The sequence below is a fragment of the Pelobates fuscus genome, chromosome 2 (genome assembly GCF_036172605.1).
Source record: "Pelobates fuscus isolate aPelFus1 chromosome 2, aPelFus1.pri, whole genome shotgun sequence".
Lineage (NCBI taxonomy): Eukaryota > Metazoa > Chordata > Amphibia > Anura > Pelobatidae > Pelobates > Pelobates fuscus.
Genome location: NC_086318.1, coordinates 450270275 through 450293796, shown reverse-complemented (window position 1 = coordinate 450293796; position 23522 = coordinate 450270275). Strand labels below are relative to the sequence as shown.

General features: G+C 42.6%; 1 protein-coding gene across 2 annotated transcripts in view; it reads left to right on the top strand.

Moving 5' to 3' along the window:
- The window catches only part of LOC134587654 (phosphofurin acidic cluster sorting protein 2-like), a 319708-nt gene that overhangs the window by 64859 nt on the left and 231327 nt on the right, over positions 1 to 23522 (top strand). For both annotated transcript variants that reach the window (XM_063444208.1, XM_063444209.1), the window contains exon 3: positions 21571 to 21658. In XM_063444208.1, coding sequence (XP_063300278.1) covers positions 21571 to 21658 — 88 coding nt within the window. The remainder of the gene's footprint in view (positions 1 to 21570; positions 21659 to 23522) is intronic.

Genomic DNA, 23522 nt, shown 5'->3' with positions numbered 1-23522 from the left:
GTGAATAAAGTAAACCCCATCCTGTAACCCACCAATAGAGTGAATAAAACAAACCCCGTCCTGTAACCCACCAATGGAGTGAATAAAGCAAACCCCGTCCTGTAACCCTCCAATAGAGTGAATAAAGCAAACTCCATCCTGTAACCTACCAATGGAGTGAATAAAACAAACCCCGTCCTGTAACCCTCCAATGGAGTGAATAAAGTAAAACCCGTCCTGTAACCCACCAATGGAGTGAATAAAACAAACCCCGTCCTGTAACTCTCCAACGGCGTGAATAAAACAAACCCCGTCCTGTAACCCACCAATGGAGTGAATAAAACAAACCCCATCCTGTAACCCTCCAATGGAGTGAATAAAGTAAACTCCATCCTGTAACCCACCAATGGAATAAAACAAACCCCGCCCTGTAACCCACCAATGGAGTGAATAAAACAAACCCCATCCTGTAACCCTCCAATGGAGTGAATAAAGTAAACCCCATCCTGTAACCCACCAATAGAGTGAATAAAACAAACCCCGTCCTGTAACCCACCAATGGAGTAAATAAAGTAAACCCTGTCCTGTAACCCACCAATAGAGTGAATAAAACAAACCCCGTCCTGTAACCCACCAATGGAGTGAATAAAGCAAACCCCGTCCTGTAACCCTCCAATAGAGTGAATAAAGCAAACTCCATCCTGTAACCTACCAATGGAGTGAATAAAACAAACCCCGTCCTGTAACCCTCCAATGGAGTGAATAAAGTAAAACCCGTCCTGTAACCCACCAATGGAGTGAATAAAACAAACCCCGTCCTGTAACTCTCCAACGGCGTGAATAAAACAAACCCCGTCCTGTAACCCACCAATGGAGTGAATAAAACAAACCCCATCCTGTAACCCTCCAATGGAGTGGATAAAGTAAACTCCATCCTGTAACCCACCAATGGAATAAAACAAACCCCGTCCTGTAACCCACCAATGGAGTGAATAAAACAAACCCCGTCCTGTAACCCTCCAATGGAGTGAATTAAGCAAACCCCGTCCTGTAACCCTCTAATGGAGTGAATAAAACAAACCCTGTCCTGTAACCCTCCAACGGAGTGAATAACGTAAACCCGTCCCGTAACCCTCCTATAGAGTGAATAAAACAAACCCCGTCTTGTAAGCCTCCAATGGAGTGAATTAAGCAATCCCCGTCCTGTAACCCACCAATGGAGTGAATAAAACAAACCCCATCCTGTAACCCACCAATGGAGTGAATAAAGCAATCCCCGTCCTGTAACCCTCCAATGGAGTGAATAAAATGAATCCCGTCATGTGACTCTCCAATGGAGTGAATAAAACAAACCCCATCCTCTAACCCTCCAATGGAGTGAATAAAACAAACCCCATCCTGTAACCCTCCAATGGAGTGAATTAAGCAAACCCCGTCCTGTAACCCTCCAATAGAGTGAATAAATCAAACCCCGTCCTGTAACCCACCAATGGAGTGAATAAAACAAACCCCGTCCTGTAACCCACCAATGGAGTGAATAAAATGAATCCCGTCATGTGACTCTCCAATGGAGTGAATAAAACAAACCCCATCCTCTAACCCTCCAATGGAGTGAATAAATCAAACCCCATCCTGTAACCCTCCAATGGAGTGAATTAAGCAAACCCCGTCCTGTAACCCTCCAATAGAGTGAATAAATCAAACCCCGTCCTGTAACCCACCAATAGAGTGAATAAATCAAACCCCGTCCTGTAACCCACCAATGGAGTGAATTAAACAAACCCCATCCTCTAACCCTCCAATGGAGTGAATAAAACAAACCCTGTCCTATAACCCTCCAATGGAGTGAATTAAGCAAACCCCGTCCTGTAACCCTCCAATGGAATGAATAAAACAGACCCCGTCCTGTAACCCTCTAATGGAGTGAATAAAGCAATCCCCAAAATAATCCAAAGCCAATTTCTTCTTCCTAAGTTAGGAAAACAGGACAGAAAAAAAGAGGATATCATCTAAACCATTACAAAGCAAGAAACATGTATATCTACCTAATGAGAGAAAATAAATAAAAAACCTAAACAATTACAAATCCTTTCTAACAGTATTAAAGCATCAATATGAATGAAATAAACAAACTATGTTAACTATGGAGAAATAGACAAAGTAGAATCCTAATATCCACACTCCTACCAAAGTATAGATCGAATAACCGAACTAACTGGTGGACTTGTGGCAAACCTCAGCCATGACAGTATCCTGACCGAATCAGAAGCTGCCAGAAAATATACAGAATAAATAAGTATAATGTAAATATACAAAGACTCCACTATGTGAGCCTGCAAAAGTGGTGTGTAAAGAGATTAGACTAATCTGGTAATCAGGTGCAAATCAGGCCTGGTGTGTCCTCCTCAGTGTTAACCTGTAACCAATGACCTCAGATCATCTCCACAATCTTTAATCTCCTTCGACCTATAGAGAAGAGTTATAATGCTGGCCGTGCAATCTGCTGCTATCTTCTTTAACATTGCCTTTTCTTCCAACACATCATGTTTACAGTGATACAGCATACACCCAGTAAACCGTCCAGATAATGCAGTTATAAAACACAGGGCAACCTAAACTGAACGTGAACATGGAAAAGGTTACTTGATCAACAAACACTCTCTCAATGTAGGTCCTAATAAACAGATTTGGAGAGTTGTTTCAAATGTCCGAACTCCGATGTAATGTTCAAAATTTTAAGAGTCTGAAGAAATGCATGTTTTTTATTTACTGAATCCAAATTCCAGAAATTGATCAGAAGATTTCTCAGTGTCTGGAATATGAAATACAGCTTCCGAGCAGACGTGAGTGCCGTCTGGACATTAGTCCTGCAAGTAATCGAGAACCAAAATCTCCTATTCTCTAATAATCCATCCGTATTGGCCAATGTCTGCTTGCACAACTTAATGGACCCAAACCTGCAAGCAGATAGTGGCCTTTTGTAAAACAAGCCAATTACATGCAAACATCTCACTTAAGTAAAAACCCTGTCTGTGTTTGATAAATCTGTGACTTACACATTTAATTACAAGTTATGGTGTTTGTTTAATTAGTTAGTTATAGTTGATTAAAACATTACATATTTATCAATTTTTCTTGGATTTATTGTTGTATTTAAAACTTTTTAAATGCTTTATTACTTTGGTGTTTGATGTTAAATGTGCTCTAGCTTTGCATCCTGTTGTAGGATTATGTGAACATTTGCTGGTTGAGTTTTGTGTCTCATTGTTCCTTGGATGGGCTTATTTCAGTTGTTCACTAGTTTTCAGTGCTTGAGATTAATATTTTACAATCAATTTATTATGTGATATTGATAGTGAGAATGGTGTGAGCACATACTGCTCAGAACGGTTCTCTGTGGCGACAGGTCTGACTGTGCCAGCCGATGTCTCTGTGCACGCTGTGTTCTACTCTTACACTTGCTTGTACCATTCCCACAGGGTCTACTACGGTACCAACTGTGTGAACAGCTAAAAAACACCTTGCTGTGGCAAAGAGATTCCTTCAGAGTGGTTTGTAATCAGCGTTTGGATATCTCGTCGGTTATCATAGTGACAGAAAAGTACATTTTTTGCGACACACACCATTTTCTTCTCATGTATTATTTTTTAGGTACAAATTTACATATTTTTCTCATTTCTTTCTCCTGTTAATATGAGGTTTTTAAGTATTAAAGTTTTTAGCTGTATTTGATGTTTCTGTAATGGGCTAACCGTTAAGACCTGGTTAGTGAATTTTATATTCGTTTTATTATTAAAACTGCTCTGTCACCATATTTTGCAAAGACCTCAGATCATGGTCAAACTCCTTTTTTTCTGGAGGGCCAAATTGTCCACTGAAATAGCTATGTATAACATTCACAAATACACATGCAAGCAAAGGAAAAAGCAGGATAACAAACAATTTCACGTAATGTAATTTATTACTTTCTTACAACAATGGAAAAAGATAAATTTTTGTGTGGTGTTAGCATTTGAATGCAGTTGTGTGTTTGTATGTACTGTTGTCATTTGTGCTGTTTGAATGTATGTTTGCCATTTGAATACAGTGGTGTGTTTGTGTGTAGCATGTGCTAACCCCCCCCCCCCCCATATACTAAATCCCAGCACCTCGCTCTAGCCAACAGGCAGACTCTACTCACAGTATGCGAGTCCGGAGTCCGACCTCTGGTATACCCCAAATGGCACTGTCTGCACCCTGTCCAGGTGGAGCACATGTAACATTATTCCTCACCTTGCAGTCTCTGCGGCCAGCGGCCATGCGTCTGCATGACTGACACTTGCGGCATGTTAATGGATCCATGGCAAATTATACCCCCACGTCCGCTCACGTGATTAACGTTTAAAATTAACGTTTTGGGGTCAAAGAGCGATCTAGGCCAATCAGGAAGTTAAAGCAGGTATATAAACCTAAAATTACCTCTCCTCATTGCCCTGTCGTGGTTTTCCTAGTGATTGTCCGAGAGGGCATTCCTGATTTAAGTTTCTTCTGGTTTTTGACTTTGGCTTTGATTTTGATTTCCCTGTATTCTGGTATCCCTGATATCTGGCTTTCCTTTATCGTTTTGTCCCTTTCTGTGTCCCTGAAAAAAATAGTTGCGGCGCACTTAGACTACAAAAAAATACACAAAGAAGGCTTCTAAATTGCTTATCTAAGAATAAATATGGGGATTTAGTTCCACCATATGGCCATATGATTTCTCTGTACACCTTTCTGTGTCCCTTGACCTCGGCTATTATCCTGACTATTCTTTAGTACGTTAGTCCAGCCATTCTAAGGCCCGGTAATATGTTACCTATTAGTCATCTGTGTGACACAATTCTACATGCTGGATCAGATCATAATCCTGACATTACGTCATGGCCATAGATCCTGTAGAATTGTGTCAGCACCTAGCTGCTTGCGAAAGGAAGTTAGAGGAGAATGATCACCATATGGATCAATTTGCCCAGGCCTTCAGTACGCTTCTCACCCGAACAGCGCATCTTCAACCTATAGTGCTCAAGGCACCTACCATCTTCCTATCTCCTCCCCTCCATTTTGATGGTAATATTCAAGAATGCCGGGAATTCCTTAACCAAATAGAGTATCGTTTTGAGCCCTCACCGGGATCTTTTCCCACAGACAGAGCTAAATTTGGTTTCCTGATGAACCAACTGAAAGGTAAAGCTTTAGATGGGCCAATCCATTATGGGAGAGTAATAGGAGTGTGGCACACAATTACCAGGAATTCCTTACGGAATTTAAGCTTATGTTTAAACCATTAGGCAGGGAGGATGAAGCCTACACTGCCCTGATGCATATCAGACAAAGGAACCGGTCTATCTCGGAGTATGCCATAGAATTTCGTACCTTGGCTTCCGAGGTAGACTGGACTAACAGTGGACTAATCTCTGCATTTAAGATGGACTATCTGAAACTATGCTAGATGAGATTGCTGCCAAAGACCTACCCAAGAAACTTAATGCAAATTAATAATAGATTAAGAACCAGAGAAGCTACTAGAAACAAGTCCAGACGTATGACTATGCCTTTAGTACCCCGTTTCTCCAGACCTATTGTCCCTGACCTTCCTGTACACTCCAAACACGAACCCATGCAGTTGGGGGTCAGTAGACTGTCGGAGGCAGAAAGAAAATATAGGAGAAAAGAAAGCCTATGTCTATACTGTGGTAGAAAAGGACATATGAGGAGTAATTGTCCCATACGTCTTGAAAACTACCGCTCCTTAAGGCGACAGGTCTTAGGTGTAATGGAGACATTAAAAAGAAAACAGAATACCAAGCAGTGAGTTAGAGTGTAAAAAACTTCAAACCAACTTGATATAAGTGCAGCGCTAAAAGTATAATATTAATATTCCTTATGCACTTACCCCTTACAATAGGCACGGGGTGTACATGCAAAGTAAACAAAAAAGATATATAGAGTAGTACTGTCAGATAACTTTGGTATAGAGTATATAATACAAAAGGTAAACTCACATTGTAAAGAGCCTTTTATAAGGATATTGGCTCTAAACACATCAGCCAACGTGCCTTTTAAGGTAGGCAGTAACACCTAGGGATAGAGGATGCTCCTTTCTTCCCTCTGTCTGTGGATTGTATCTCCAAAATAAAACACAAAGAAGATTCCTGGTGCAGATTTATCTTAAATCAAATGATGCAGAACACAAATATAAATTCAGTGCTCACCTTTTATAGAGCCTTTTGGGAACTGGCTCTAAGTACTGCAAGCATCAGTGTCAAATTAGAGGTGACACTTCCCTCAACCGGATACCAAATATAGGGAGGAGATGGAGTATAAGTACTTAAAATTTAAATTTATTAGAACGAAAAAATAAAATACATAAAAAATAGCATGCATAAATATGATAATAATAAAGTCTCCACTCTCCTCTTCTATCAGAAACGCATTTCGCCATCCTTCTCGGCTTCCTCAGTCTGTGTTTGTAAGTCTGCTGGTGTCCGGTTTTAAGTCTTCTACTTTTTTTCGCCGTCCTGCAACTGGGTTTAATTTCCGGTTAGATGCCGTTGCGTCACTTCCGGTTCGGCTTGTATTGCCGATACATCACTTCCGGGTTCTAGTTGTTCCTACAACTCCCGGCATGCTTCAGTTTTTTCATCCGATTTCATGATATCTATACTTAATAAAGTGAGCTATGCAGTACTTAGTTGATTGGAAAGGTTATGGGCCTGCCGACCGTTCTTGGGTCTCTGATATACATTTTTACCGCAAGATCCGCTATTTTCATGCTAAATTTCTTTTCAAGGGCGGTCTTCACGTGGGGGGTAATGTAACATATTCTTCCTCACCTTGTGGTCTCTGCGACCTGTGGCCATGCGTCTGCATGACTGACACTTGCGGCATGTTAATGGCCGCCGGCCGCTGCGGATCCACGACTAATTATACCCTCACGTTCGCTCACGTGATTAACGACATCGGTGTGCACGTGATGTCACGCCCCGCGCGCGCACGCTTTGGGCTCAAAGAGCGATCTTGGTCAATCAGAAAGGTAAAGCAGGTATTTAAACCTAAAATTACCTTTCCTCATTGCCCTGTCATTGTTTCCCTAGTGGTTGTCCGAGAGTGCGTTCCTGATTTAAGTTTCTTCTGTTTTTTTTACTTTGGCTTTGATTTTGACTTCCCTGTATTCTGGTATCCCTGATCTCTGGCTTTCCTTTATCGTTGTGTCCCTTTCTGTGTCCCTTGACCTCGGCTAGTATCCTGACTATTCTTTGGTACGTTAGTCCGCCCATTCTAAGGCCCGGTAATACGTCACAATTCTACGTTCCGGATCATATAGTAATCCTGACAGCACGTCAACGTCACGTTGGAATGTGACATGGAGTTGTGTGCCTCTGTGCACCTCCAGGTCCTCCACTGTCCAGCCGCGGCCATCGCAACACTGACCGACACAAAGACACACACACAGACAGACACACACTCACACATTTACACATTCTTGCACACACTCACATTATTGTATTTCTCCCTGCAAGAGGGAGCAGTGTGGAGCAGGAACGCTGAGCTCCCTCGCTGCATCCACCTTCCTCTCCTCCCTGGACAGGTAAATGTTTGCAGGTGCCTACTCTGCTATGTGGAGAAAGCAGGTGCCTACTCTGCTTGGAACAATAAGCATGTACTCACGGCTCGCCGGGGCGCAAAGATGTCCATTGTGGGCGGCATGCGGCCCGCGAGTTTGACATGCTTGCTGTAGACCTTCAGAGGAAAGCCTGTAATGGAGAACAAAATAAGTGATCAGTAACAAAGTTGTCAATTCCTGGGATATGGTGATATATTGATAAAGTAGTAATTAGCAGTTGACCAACTGAGTATACTCACGAAGTGCATATGACAAGATGTGCTCTAGGCACATGTAGATATGTGAGACGTGCCATAGGTGAGCCAACATGAATTAAACGACCCTAGAGTTATGACATAGGAACCGAGGATAACTTAATGGCATATTGCCAACATAACAGTGAGTACAATAGTTTGAAATAATGAACCATAGCGTGAGTGAATACATGCAAGTACATGTATATACCTATGTTTGCGTACACACACCCCCACCCACCATATACCTACGTATATATCTACTTATTAAGATATGTATGATGTATATCGTGGTTATCTACAGTTTGTGAGTCAGGCATAAAACTGATCCGGTCAGTAGCGACACCTGCTATTGAGGGGAACTAAGGTGAATGACAGTATAGAAACCGATATGTCTTCGTAAGAGGCTTAATATGCTAAAGGAGGCATACTGTGATGCTATGTCTAGATGAGAAGTTGAATTGTACTTGTAGTGAAAAATCGCCCTGAATGAACATAGCCGCTTCTATGTACGAGGAGGGAAGTGGTTCAACCTAAATATTATCCTAATAGGATATATCCCATCTATCTGCGTGGAGGATAATCTGGATCCTAATTTACTTATGATGGAGACAGATCACCAATATCCCAAACGTACAGAAACATGCACTGAATACTAAGTTATGTAACGTATGCTCAAATGCATATGGAGGGCCCTGCAAGGGTCAGCGTAAGGAGACAGCCCCTTGTAAAAGTCAGAGTTCGAATGTATTTACAAGACGTAAAGCAGAACGGAGTGAGGTCTTGAATGTATATGAAAGTGAATGAAATGTATGTTGAATACCTGAAACCCAAAATCATAGGCAACCTATTTTTTTATTTTATTTTTTTGACAATTTTTATTGTGCTTCGGGTACAGAAATAAGGGTAAGGAAGATTAAGGGGGAAAAATTGCATATGCATTCGTCTGGTTTACATCTTTGTACATATACTTGTAATCACATTCAGTGATATGAAAATTTTTGCAGTTATATTGGTGTACAGAAAGGAAGGTAGAGGGGTTTACAGTAGATTATAACTTGGTGAACCTGTGCGCATTTTGCTTAGTAATTTTTCTAGTCCCTTGCCTTTGTGGTGCGTCTGTTGTTTTATTTTGTTTAGTGTCTCTCAACATTTTGTGTTTGATCTTTGTGTAGCGTGTCTTGCGCTGGTTAACCGTGGTAGGTTATTTAGTCAAGTATTTGTTTTCAGTGTGTCTCATGGATTTTCGTGGATAATCTAGTTCAGGTCATATGTGATCTGTATCTCCTGGCTAAGTATTGAGTTGTGTGTAGACATGCGTAAGGGTGATGCCAACAACCGTGGTATTCTACTCATATCTTGTCCTCTTTCCCCCACTGGTTATGTCTGTTATCGTCTGGATTTTAGTATGCATCTAATTAGTGGGGGATACTGGTTGGTACGCAGCGATATGTTGTGGCCTTTCTTCTTGGGCTCTGCTGGCGTATGTCCCGTACGGAGCTTGTCTTGTTTCTCCGTTTAAATGCCGTGCGTGTGACTAGCTGTCTCGTCTGAGCTTATGTTATAAGGTTTAGGGAGTGATTATTGCGTCTTTCCAGTGTGTGAGTTAAGCCTCCGTCAAAGTTTTTGTTAAGCCTTTTTTCCTGTCTTTCGTCTCGTAGTTTGCTTTTCCTCGGTTGTGTGTGTCTCCCACTTTCCATGTGTCATGCGTCTTATTGACTACTTCTGCCCGTAGGTGTCTGTTGTTTAGCTTCCTGTCCGTCGTCGTGTGGGCCGTGTCTAGGAGGTTAGCTCTCCGTGGGTATCTAGCTGTCCCTGCTTCTCTAATTTCCGTATATGCGTGTTTGTTCAGTGTGTCAGCGTGAAGTTGTATCTTGTCTATTTTAAACGGTTTGCGGTTCCTCCCGGCTGTAAGGACATGAAGGGGTGCTGCCCTGGAACAGCATTGTCCCTTTAAATGTGGGAACCAAGTTGGCAAATAAATAATGCAAAGACATGATGAATGGATTAAATCTAGAATTATATATATTAAAAAGAACTAATGGATATAAGAACAAAACAACATATAATAAATATATACATTGCCACAGAATAATATATACAAAAATCAAGATAACCACAAGTAGTGCAGGCAGAGTATACTTAAACAGTCCTTTGGTAAATAAAGTACTTGGGAAGGATTGTGCAGCCACCACTAGAAATAGGTGGGACACAGATCCTAAGCCACAAAGCAAAATATATGACACCAGGGAACAAAGTCTGAAACAGGTCAAACGAAATAAGGCAGCAGGGTCAGAATCACTGGAAATAAGGCAGATGACAGGAACACTGAACCAGAAAACAGGATCGGGAGGCACAGGAATGCAGGACCAGGCGGACACTGGAACGCAGGACCAGGCGGACACTGGAACGCAGGACCAGGCGGACACTGGAACGCAGGACCAGGCGGACACTGGAACGCAGGACCAGGCGGACACTGGAACGCAGGACCAGGCGGACACTGGAACGCAGGACCAGGCGGACACTGGAACGCAGGACCAGGCGGACACTGGAACGCAGGACCAGGCGGACACTGTAACGCAGGACCAGGCGGACACTGTAACGCAGGACCAGGCGGACACTGGAACGCAGGACCAGGCGGACACTGGAACGCAGGACCAGGCGGACACTGGAACGCAGGACCAGGCGGACACTGTAACGCAGGACCAGGCGGACACTGTAACGCAGGACCAGGCGGACACTGTAACGCAGGACCAGGCGGACACTGTAACGCAGGACCAGGCGGACACTGTAACGCAGGACCAGGCGGACACTGGAACGCAGGACCAGGCGGACACTGGAACGCAGGACCAGGCGGACACTGGAACGCAGGACCAGGCGGACACTGGAACGCAGGACCAGGCGGACACTGGAACGCAGGACCAGGCGGACACTGGAACGCAGGACCAGGCGGACACTGGAACGCAGGACCAGGCGGACACTGGAACGCAGGACCAGGCGGACACTGGAACGCAGGACCAGGCGGACACTGGAACGCAGGACCAGGCGGACACTGGAACGCAGGACCAGGCGGACACTGGAACGCAGGACCAGGCGGACACTGGAACGCAGGACCAGGCGGACACTGGAACGCAGGACCAGGCGGACACTGGAACGCAGGACCAGGCGGACACTGGAACGCAGGACCCGGCGGACACTGGAACGCAGGACCCGGCGGACACTGGAACGCAGGACCCGGCGGACACTGGAACGCAGGACCCGGCGGACACTGGAACGCAGGACCCGGCGACACCGGAACGCAGGACCAGGGGGACACAGGAACATAAGACCAAGAAAACATGAGAACACAGGACCAGGAAACACAGGATCAAGGAGCGAAGAGTCAGAATCCCAGGAAACAGGAAACAAGAACCACGGAACAAAAAACAGGAGACAGGAGACAGGAGTGAGGTTAAAAACCAGAATATATAGGTGATAAAACAAGGACCAGGTGAAGTGCTAATGAAAAGAAAAATTAGGAACAGTGCCAAACAGTGATATTGGTGAGTGTTGGTACTGCACGAGGGCAAATCAACTAAGGAGTGTCGTGACACCGGCTCCGACTGCCACAGATAGGTTTTTTAATATGGTGTTTGGGTATCCCTTGGTCTATGTGTGTGTGTGTGTGTGTGGGGGGGGGGTAGTTGGTGTATTATTCGGTAGTTGGTGATGGAGGGGGCTGAGGGGGTGCCGGGGTGCGCGTGGGCTCCTTGTTTTCCTAGGGTCCTTGTTGCGTTCCTCCCTGCATCCTAGTTTATGATAAGTATGTATACCATGGTCTCCAAAGCTCAACATGTTTAGTGCTTCTCCCTGACAGTTCTGCGTATCTCGCCTCCGCTGGGCAACCTATTTTTAATCATACTGTATCTAACCAGTTAACGGCCTCTACCTGACTGGTATTTGCAATGATAGGCCTATACATGTTACTGATAACCAAACTACTGTGTGTACCTAATATTGTTCATCACGTGATATTTTAACAAAGTATTATTGTAACAGAAGGAATTTACCAATACATAATAGTGCCAGCCACATAACTTTAAACACATTTAATTTACCGTCTGTTTTTTCACAGATTTACGTCCAAGTTAAATAAATCTGCTCAATATAATTATACAACAGGGTAGGTTCCAATACTAGAAACAGTTCCAATACTATGCAGTTGCCTCCCCTCTAAAAGCCTGTTTAGCGCTACCTATATATATATGAATATATATGTATGTGATTTAATCATTTGATGTATATAGCTGTTGCTGGTACCTTATGTGCTATTCAAAAGTTCTGCTATGATGCGAGGAATAGTCCAAGATCTAATAGAAGTAGGACTAGCCATGTCCCTCGTGTGACGTTGTATCAGACCTAGCTGGAGTGCTGGACAGGAACAGGGCTCTCCACCTTCCTGTCATCGAGATATATTAAACAGCAGGAAGTAACTGTGTATACCCTTACAATATACTGGCTTATTAGCTATGCCAAGTGGTGAAACCATTACACAAGGTTGGTGATGGGTGAGGCCCTGCTAGATGCCAAGTGGCTTGAGAGGCTCTATCTATGCATTGCCGCAAGGGGATTTCGTGACCACCTTATGTTGTGCCAGGGTGTCTGCCTCTCTGTGACTTTTAAAGCATAAGCATAAGAATAGTCAAGAAAGTATACTATACACTTGAGTAGAATTGAGGCAAGCAGTGAAGAAAGCCACCATAACAGGTGAATTAAGATGAAGATCCTAAACTTGGTTAAATAATTATACACCAGGGGGGCGGAGCCAGCAGCGCAACGAAGCGGTCGCATTTCAGCGAGCTCCGATCCCAACTCACATAAACAGACCCATAAATAGCGAACTCTACCCAAGAACCTACCTAATAGACCGACCACGGGAGTGCAGCAGAACATGGGCAGAAAGTCCAAAAAAACAAAGGCGGATAAAAGCCCTCCCGGACGGGACATTGCCGACATGCTGCGGAACACGCAACAGGCCGCATGGTCCAAGATGGCGCTGGAGGACGATTTTGCCTCATACTCCTCAGAGGACTTTGCATCAGACCTGATGGAGGGAGCGTCCTTCAGACCTCCACTAAAACAAAACTCGGTGGCCAACCCACCCGGAGCCGGAGACCCGGTCACTGCAAGCCAGCTTAAAGAAATGCTAGCTGACTTGCGAAAAGACCTATCCGCAGACATGGCCTATTACAAAGCAGCCATAGAAGGGGCCCAGTCGAAGATTACCAAATTAGAGGCCTGTGCGAACACCCAGGACTCCAGGCTAACGGCGGTTGAGCAACAAGTTGCTGACCTAGCAAGGCAGCAACAGGCCACAGCAGACCGCCTGGACACACTGGAGGACCAAAGGCGACGCCACAACCTGAAAATCAGGGGGATACCTGACTCGGTGAGCCTCACTGAAATACCCCACTATATTCGACGACTCCTGAGTGCCCTGCTCCCTCCAAAACAGGCAAAATCTCTGAGGCTCGACGGGATGTTCCGGCTACCGAAGCCGACCCGGGCTCCATTGACCGCATCCGCGGACCTTATCGTACGCTTCCAGAGCGTATCGGACAAAGCGGCTCTTCAAGCTACACTGAGGGGCAAAACACCCTTATCGTTTGAGGGTAGCGACCTAACCTTTTTCCAGGACATCACCAGGAGTACGCTTGCCTGGCGAAAATCTCTACAACCATTGCTGCAACTCCTCCGCTCCAGAGAGCTGCCATACCGCTGGGGGACCCCGCGAGCAGTACTACTCACCCTTAACGAGACCTCACATAAAGCACAGAGCTTTCAAGAATTGGAAGCACTCCTGCAATCTGCGGGTATATGCCAAGCTGCACCCACGAGAGGATCAGGACTGGCCGCGATCAACCCAGCTACAGTACGGGAGTTCACCCCGAGAGCACCTCTGGGACCGACACCGACCAACCCGCCGACTTGAGCCACTCGAGACCATGGACCTTCAAGTGACGCCTCTCACACTCCACCAGTGACACACGAGTTTTCCACAGTTTTAAACCCCCAAGCCCGGGACTAGCACGCAGGACAACCTACAAATTCCCTACCACGGGAGAACACGGATCCGAACCTGCCACACTAACCTGGTTGCTCCATGTCATCGAGCCTGGGACGATTTTAATTCCTGTCTCTGACTCTCATACTTTCCTTTGGGCTGGATACGTAATTCCTGCCTTGCCTACGGAACACAGCAAAAGCACCAGGACTGATCCGACATGCAGCTGTTCCTTCTCCTGCAACAACTCGTAATTATGATCTGTGACCAATTGCAGTACACCACTCCACATATGACCCTACATGCAACATAGGTTTACGTAGCGGTAGTTCCATTTTATAGATTAGCACTCACACTCACTTCCACAAATCACTGACAGTTAGTGCCAGAGGTACACTTGTGGCCACCGACCCCGTATTTCACTGAGACTACTGGTAATAGACAGATTAATACTCAGCCGGCTTTACGCCTCCATACGTACCACAGGTCACACACAGTTTTAGTAGACCTCTCCCTAACACCGCACAATCGGATGCACTCAGAGGGGTAGAGGACATGCATGCCTCAAATTTAATAGGTTGCTACTTAAAACCAGTCTATATATCTCACTACTATATAAACTGCACCAGCCTGTACGCCCAGCGTAGCTGAGCGCAGCTGGAAAATTTAATCTAACCAACGCACAGACGTAACCTGTCTACGCATATATAAATTCCCACACTCCGATCGCAGTACTCACTAACGAATTTAAACCAATATGCAGGGCAGCATTGTCCCTACCTGATAGAGGAAAGTCGAGTAATCCAACATGGGCATACTAAAATGCAAGATAATGTGGTTCACTAAAACCTCCTAAGCATGCTGTTACTCACCTGCAAAACTCATCAAGCGTGCCTATTTAGCCTACATAGTTTGCACCCTAGCCTAACTGCAGCAAAATGTGGACAACCGTGATAACCCACCTACCTTAGCATTGTTAAAAGTTAACCTTCTCATTGTTATTTTGTTTAAATGTTTTCACTGTCTAGCCAATCGGATGACTATTAGAATTTTATAAAAATGTGCAAGAGCTCACGCCACTGCTCACTGCTAGATTATCCTCAGACACACTGCTGTGGCATATGTTATTACTATGTATGTGTGCCTATAATGCCTACACAGTTTACACCCTAGCCTAACAGACTCAAAAAGTGGATAACCGAGATAACCTACCTACCCTAGCACGGTTAAGCGTCAGCCTTATCATTTTATTTTATTTAAATGCTTTCACTGTTTAGCCTATCGGGTGACTAATAGACTTACATATACATTTGCAAGATTTCATGCCACTGCTGTGGAGCAGGTCGTTACTATGTAGAAACTCCCATTATGCCTACACAGTATGCACACTAGACTAGCGGACTCAGAACGTGGACATCTGAGATGACCTACCCACCCTAGCACTGTTAAGTGTCAACCCTCCCATCCTCATTTTATTTTCTGTAAATGTTTTCTTTGTTTAGCCTATCGGATAACTACTGGAATTATATATAACTTCACATGATCTCATGCCACTGCTTACTGTAGGTTCATTCCCAGACACGCTGATGTGGAGCAGGTCATTATTAGGTTTTTACGCCTTTACAGCCTACACAGTATACACTTTAGCCTAGCAGAATCAGAATGTGGACAACCGTGTTAACCTACCTACCATAGCACGATCAAGCGTTGACCTTCTCACTAACATTATGTTAAAATGTTTTCACTGTTTAGCCTACCGGGTGAATATTAGAATTATATAAAAATGTGCAAGATTCCATGCCACTGCTTACTGTATGTTTATGCTTAGACACGCTGCTGTGGCGTATGTCATTACTATGTATAAAGTGCACAACAAAAATAAAGAATTAAAAAAAAAAAAAAATAATTATACACCAAGGCTTTAATTAAGGTAACTTGCTATCCATAACTAGTGATAACATGTTATCCCCAATTAAATGTCAAAGACACGGTTTCTCTTGAATATAGAAACCGATACAAGAAATCGTAGTCATACGTTAGAAATGGAATAGTAGTAGCATAGGTGCAGGTTATACAGTGTTGATGTTGGACATAGATTAAGAAATTGAGCCTTAGTGACATGAGTATAGAAATGCACCGGGTGAGCATTTCGAAGCTTAGTTGAGTGAAAACCAAATAGTGTTTATTTAAGCAAACTAGTGTATCGTCAGCATCTACTGACAAAGCATGAAAAACGATGAACACACAATGCGTTTGCTTTACCTAAATTAAATACTATCTTCAACAAGCATGAGACTAACTTAAAATATCGACATGTGCAATATCAACACTGACCAATATAGGCCGATATTTTAACACTCAGTATTAACCGAAACAAAGAATTTATAAACATTCCGTAAGATTACGTGTAGAAAATAAACATTAAGGACTAGACAAACTAATGAGTGCCATAAGTGGGCCGGAATAACTGTAATCACTTAACCAAACGCACAGTGAATTGTGAATAGTAGCAGTGATGCAGAGTGCTCTGTGGATCTGAAACAGATATAATACCTGCAATACTGCATCCGATCGCTATGATATGAATATAATATATACACTTATAAACCCACCTAATTGCTTCTGGTGAGCAAACTTTACATTAGTACCTATGGCCTTAATGTAACTTAAGTAACATTAAGGCCTTATGGTTTGAACAATAAGAACTTTCAATTAACCTGAATAACACAATTTAATCTCCTACAGAGAGAAACATGCGTAACTTCAGAATATGCTGATAAGGCGTGAAAAATAATTAACAAGCAAGTGCTTGTTTGACCTTAATTAATGACTTAATTAATCACTTATTGATAAAATATCAAACTTCAAATATTGCCCGTGCAATATCAAAATTGACCACTAGAGGTCGTCATTAAACATGCAGTTATTACCTGACTTGAATTAAACTCCTGTGCAATATCAAACTGACCACTAGAGGCCGACATTTAAAACATACAGTATTTAACTTAAAAAGTGAAGTAAAACAATCCGTATGGAATTGTGTGAAACCTACTGCTAAAATAGGGCATTCGGTTATAAATATACGAAAGGCCCTTGTGGTAGGCTAACTTTTGTATATAACCGAACGTTCCGAGATTAACGAAAACTGCACAAAATAATAGTTTGAGAAATACAAAAACTTGGTGTTCATACGTTTGAGATGAACAAGTGCGTTTGTGCGCTACACCTAAGTGGGATACGAACAGACTGGAGAAAGCCGAAAGTACTATAGCCTAATCGTTCGCATTGCCAAAAGAATACAGAAAAACGAACAGATGTATGTGAAAAGAGAGTGAAGGGTAGAGCCAACCCAGGATGACGCTGAGCGCCCGCGACTGAGGCGTGACAGGCGGCTCTACTCGTGGTTCTTACGATTCAGTCAACGAAGTGACTGGAGCAGATACGGGAGTCCTGTCGAGGCTCTGGAGAGTTGGAAGATACCGAAACGGACGACCAGGTAAGCATTCCCACGAGTTGAATTTAAGTGAAATGGCGATTTGCACAGACTGGAAGTCACGGTATTCAAATCGCCAGACAGAACGATAATGGGGAGCGGCCTGGCGTCCTTAAAAAGGGAAACCAAGTCCCTCCCATAACTACAGGCCCAGCCTTCCATATATATGTAACAATTAACATTGCTTTATCTATAGTTTTTAGCTTACTTTTTCCCAGTAGTTAAACATAAATACACACATACCTTACTGTTACACATATACACTGTTACATATATATATATATGTATTTGTGGTCAGGGGCAATAAGCCGAGTTATGTTAGTGGTGCAAGTCGATTGTGGTGTGCCGAAACCGACGTTCAGGTAGGCCTGTAATAAGATGGCTAACCAATTTAAATGGCTTGATAAGGGAGTGGTGGGTGGGCTGAACCAGACAGTCACAGCCCAGAGGAAAGGGCGTCCTGTATATTTATATCCCCTCCCACAACTACAGGATCTGCCTTAACATTTGTGGTCGGGGACAATAAGCAGAGTTATGTTAGTGGTGCACACGTTGATTGTGGTGTGCTGAAACTGAAGTTCAGGTAGGCCTGTAATAAGAGTGAAAAAAATCAATAATTTAACACTTAAATATGCAAAAGGGTAATAAGCGCTCTCTTCTCAAGGGTGAGCAGCAGTTCACCAACAAGGTGTTCCCTCTACCTTGTGATAAATGGACAGATAAAATAGAAAGGTGAACAGCGCTAAAGATCAGAAATTGTACATACGTTTAGTAGAAATACTGGCCAGCGGAGTAACTTAAAAAAAAGGAGAAACAAAGATACAAATAATGGTACAGTATGTATGAACGATATAATTCCACAAGAACAAAGGTGTTATATTCACACTCACACTTTGAGGAGCTATATCAGCTCGGTGTTAAGAGCTTGGACGGAATAATCCCCGTCTATGGATTTCTTGAGGTTCCAGATCGTTGGTGAGTGTATTCGTTATATGAAAAACAAGAGTAAAATACGCCACATGGTCTAGTACGTAAATATAAAATATTGTAGTAAGAGTAGATGATCCTACTTACATATACTAGAGCAACGACCTGCTCTAGTTTGGAGAATTTCAGGTGGAATAATCCCCACCTTGGGATATAGTGGACCCAGGTATAGCAGCAAAGCAGTATTAGATAGGAAGGAGGACAAAAAAAAATGACTGGATGGTTTAAAAATTATATATACTTTAATACAATAAGTAAAAAGTGAATAATACACTATAAAACCAGTCCTGTATAAAAGTCCAAAATTCTTCCTCACTTGACGCGTTTCGCCGAAGCTTTCTCAAAAGTTCTTGTGGAATTATATCGTTCATACATACTGTACCATTATTTGTATCTTTGTTTCTCCTTTTTTTTAAGTTACTCCGCTGGCCAGTATTTCTACTAAACGTATGTACTTTAACACTTAAATATGAATCGACATTACATAATCAATACTTTACATTATATCAGCATTTTTAACCATACCTGAAAGAGAAATTGTGTTAGCAGGAGATACTGTATAACACCAAGATACTGTCTGACCTATGTTATGCCAAGTGGCGAAACAATTAAGCTAAATTGGTGACATTGGAACCTTACTAGTAGCCAAGTGGCAATGAGAGGCTCTACCTATGATTTGGCCCATTGGGTAAGTTTGCCACCGAGCGTTGTGGCGGGGTATTGGCCTCTCGGAGAGGATTAAAAAGATTCAGAATAAGTTGGACATGACAGGTGAGACCCTAACTGCTTTTGACAAGAGGGCAGAGAGGCAAGGAAGTAACTATGATTTGTCCCGAGGGGCAAATATCTCTGGAGTTAAGGATGGGAGTTGTCCTCGCAGGACAGCTAAATATTGGCACTAGAAGCCAAAACTATCGGGGCCAGAACAAGCAAAACATAAGTTGTGTAGAGCGAGTGGTTGCTGTAAGAATGGAAGTAGTATCGTATAGCGAGTCACTTGCATGGTGACTTGAAAAAACGTTAATGTAAAACAATAAACTGTGTCTGGATTAATTAGACATACATCTGGCAGATAAATGAAATCTATTGTGGCGAAACCAATCTCTCCACTGTGAACTGGAGAAGCCTGGTTGCTCGCCTGCTTCCTTTGGACTATGGACCAGACTTTAAAAGGCTTATTTTCCCTGCAGAAAGGCTTATTCGTACCTTTTCTGCCGGGGTGTTCGGTAGATTTTATCTACCGAACAAACTGACGAATGCGCGACCACCTGGGAGCTGGAGTGTGCCGTCAATTGACCGCCCAGAACCGCAGCTTAATTGATGAACGCTGGGTGGCCTTTGTTCGTTTGCCGAACACGTGGCAGCGGCCATTTTAACTCCCGAACGGCCAGCGCTCAAACTATGGAACTGAAAATGGGCACTTTATTGCGCGAACACCGTTGAGCCGCCAGCCTCCTTACCTCGGCATTCGGTAGTGGAACCGACTGGCTGTTCATTCGGTAGTTTGACCGTATGAACAGCCTCACCCCAGATAGCCATGCCATGGAGCCTATTCGTGTAACGAAAGACTATGTGAAAGACTTTGGCTCCATGGCGATTGAACTATATGTATGTGATCTGAGCGCCATTCGGTAATAATGTGCGCTCAGATCTAAGCTATCTGGGGATATATTGCATGTATGTGTTTTGTGTACTAAATGCATCAATAGGTAATTTTATGTCTTTTACTGTCCTTTTGTCTGGCATGTGGGTAATGGAGTTTTGCCTCTGTCCTTGGAGATAATTAGATTCCTGCCCCAATTATCTCCAGGGCAGAGAGGAGGTATTGTGAGGCATTGTGGGAGGTAACGCATGTGTGATTGGTGTATTGTGTAATTACTGTAAATCCCTCCCTTGCATGGGAGAATCCCATATAAGCCTGTTGTGTGAATAAATCAGTGTGGTTCCTGTTTTAACCCTCAAAGTAAAGTGTCGTCTCATTCTTGGGGGAGGATTTATTGTATGCTGTTCCAGTTTGACTGCTAGGAGTGTAAACCTATTCGTGTGGTTTCCTATTCAACTGTCTACAGCATTCAGAGGCTTGAGAGGATTTATATGCTTCTCAGATTCGGTGATTGTGGTGTCTGCCAGAGTGTTTGGAGTCCTCAGGAAACGCTAGGAGTATCCTTTAATGGAGGTACCCAGAGAGGGTGCCAGGCGATCCGTTACATCTATGCTAGAAGTTGATGGTAAGGATATGTGATTAGAAAGTTAAGGGCAAAATAAAATGTGTACAGAGGTCCAAAACTGAAATCCAACCAGGGAGGGACGCCTAAGAACTTAGTGTTCATAATCCAGAACCATGACTCAACACCGTGACAATGCAACCGCAAGATTGACGGTAAGGTAGGTAAAGTAAGTGCAATAAGACCAGAACACAAAATTCTCTTAATTTCTGATGCAACCTAACCAAAGGAAATTTAATAAGTGACCCAGTTGACTATACATGCAAAAGTAGCCCCAGGTGTGCAATGGTCGGAATGAAGTATACCTGGTGAGACTGAACATTGATGTGCTCCTAGAGTGTATCTATTCATAATATAGGCCATAAAAGGAGGTGTCCTGAATAATTGAATTACAAGATCCCGGTTAAGTATATGTCAATAGGCGAGGGTACAATCACAAATTATCGAGTTGTGGATTACCAGCCGCAAGTATGGAGCAAGTAGGCATTGTGACAGAAAGGCATGTCAAAACATAACAGTGTGGATATGCAGAGTAACTGAAAATTAAAAGATTACCCCGAAAGCTGATACCTGAGTTTGTAAAAGTTTGAAAAATGTCTGTTGTTATGTCATGTTATGCCAATGTTTTATTTAACCAAAATGTGCTTGGTAGTGAATGAGTTAAAAAAAAAAACAATCTTTTCCAATACTATTTGAGGAAAATATGGAATTTTAAAGCATACACTGGATGTTACAACTGAGATGTGAAGAAAACTAATTTGCCTGTACTATATATTTGAATTGCAAAATTCTGATCAAATGTTGTAAATTTTATTTTGTCAAAAATATTCTGATTTGGACCAAATTGGGCCTTTAATGACCCAATCAGTAAAAGCCTTTCAGTGCTAGAGATCTAATTCTATTTCTGTGACTAAGATCTGAGTTAGCTTTCAGGACCAGAGATCTCTATTCTCCTTTTCTCTCCGCAGGCTCTGCAGTCTTACCCTGAAAAAACTCCTGGTTCTCCGGGAACTGGACCGTGATTTAACCTCTGTTGTCATTGCTGTTAAATTGCAGGTAAGTTAATCTGATATCCACAATACCTCCTACAATACATACTGCGTAATATATCTCCGGTATCACATACAGCATAGTGATACTCTTACGTAACACAATACCTTCTACAATACATACTGCGTAACATATCTCCGGTATCACATACAGCATAGTGATACTCTTACGTTACACAATACCTCCTACAATACATACTGCGTGACATATCTCCGATATCACATACAGCATAGTGATACTCTTACGTTACACAATACCTCCTACAATACATACTGCGTAATATATCTCCGATATCACATACAGCATAGTGATACACTTACGTTACACAATACCTCCTACAATACATACTGCGTAACATATCTCCGATATCACATACAGCATAGTGATACTCTTACGTTACACAATACCTCCTACAATACATACTGCGTAATATATCTCCGATATCACATACAGCATAGTGATACTCTTACATTACACAATACCTCCTACAATACATACTGCGTAACATATCTCCGGTATCACATACAGCATAGTGATACTCTTACGTTACACAATACCTCCTACAATACATACTGCGTAACATATCTCCGGTATCACATACAGCATAGTGATACTCTTACGTTACACAATACCTCCTACAATACATACTGCGTAACATATCTCCGGTATCACATACAGCATAGTGATACTCTTACATTACACAATACCTCCTACAATACATACTGCGTAACATATCTCCGGTATCACATACAGCATAGTGATACTCTTACGTTACACAATACCTCCTACAATACATACTGCATAACATATCTCCGGTATCACATACAGCATAGTGATACTCTTACGTTACACAATACCTCCTACAATACATACTGCGTAACATATCTCCGGTATCACATACAGCATAGTGATACTCTTACGTTACACAATACCTCCTACAATACATACTGTGTAATATATCTCCGGTATCACATACAGCATAGTGATACTCTTACGTTACACAATACCTCCTACAATACATACTGCGTAACATATCTCCGGTATCACATACAGCATAGTGATACTCTTACGTTACACAATACCTCCTACAATACATACTGTGTAATATATCTCCGGTATCACATACAGCATAGTGATACTCTTACGTTACACAATACCTTCTACAATACATACTGCATAACATATCTCCGGTATCACATACAGCATAGTGATACTCTTACATTACACAATACCTCCTACAATACATACTGTGTAATATATCTCCGGTATCACATACAGCATAGTGATACTCTTACGTTACACAATACCTCCTACAATACATACTGTGTAATATATCTCCGGTATCACATACAGCATAGTGATACTCTTACGTTACACAATACCTCCTACAATACATACTGCGTAACATATCTCCGGTATCACATACAGCATAGTGATACTCTTACGTTACACAATACCTCCTGCAATACATACTGCGTAATATATCTCCGGTATCACATACAGCATAGTGATACTCTTACGTTACACAATACCTTCTACAATACATACTGCATAACATATCTCCGGTATCACATACAGCATAGTGATACTCTTACATTACACAATACCTCCTACAATACATACTGTGTAATATATCTCCGGTATCACATACAGCATAGTGATACTCTTACGTTACACAATACCTCCTACAATACATACTGTGTAATATATCTCCGGTATCACATACAGCATAGTGATACTCTTACGTTACACAATACCTCCTACAATACATACTGCGTAACATATCTCCGGTATCACATACAGCATAGTGATACTCTTACGTTACACAATACCTCCTACAATACATACTGTGTAATATATCTCCGGTATC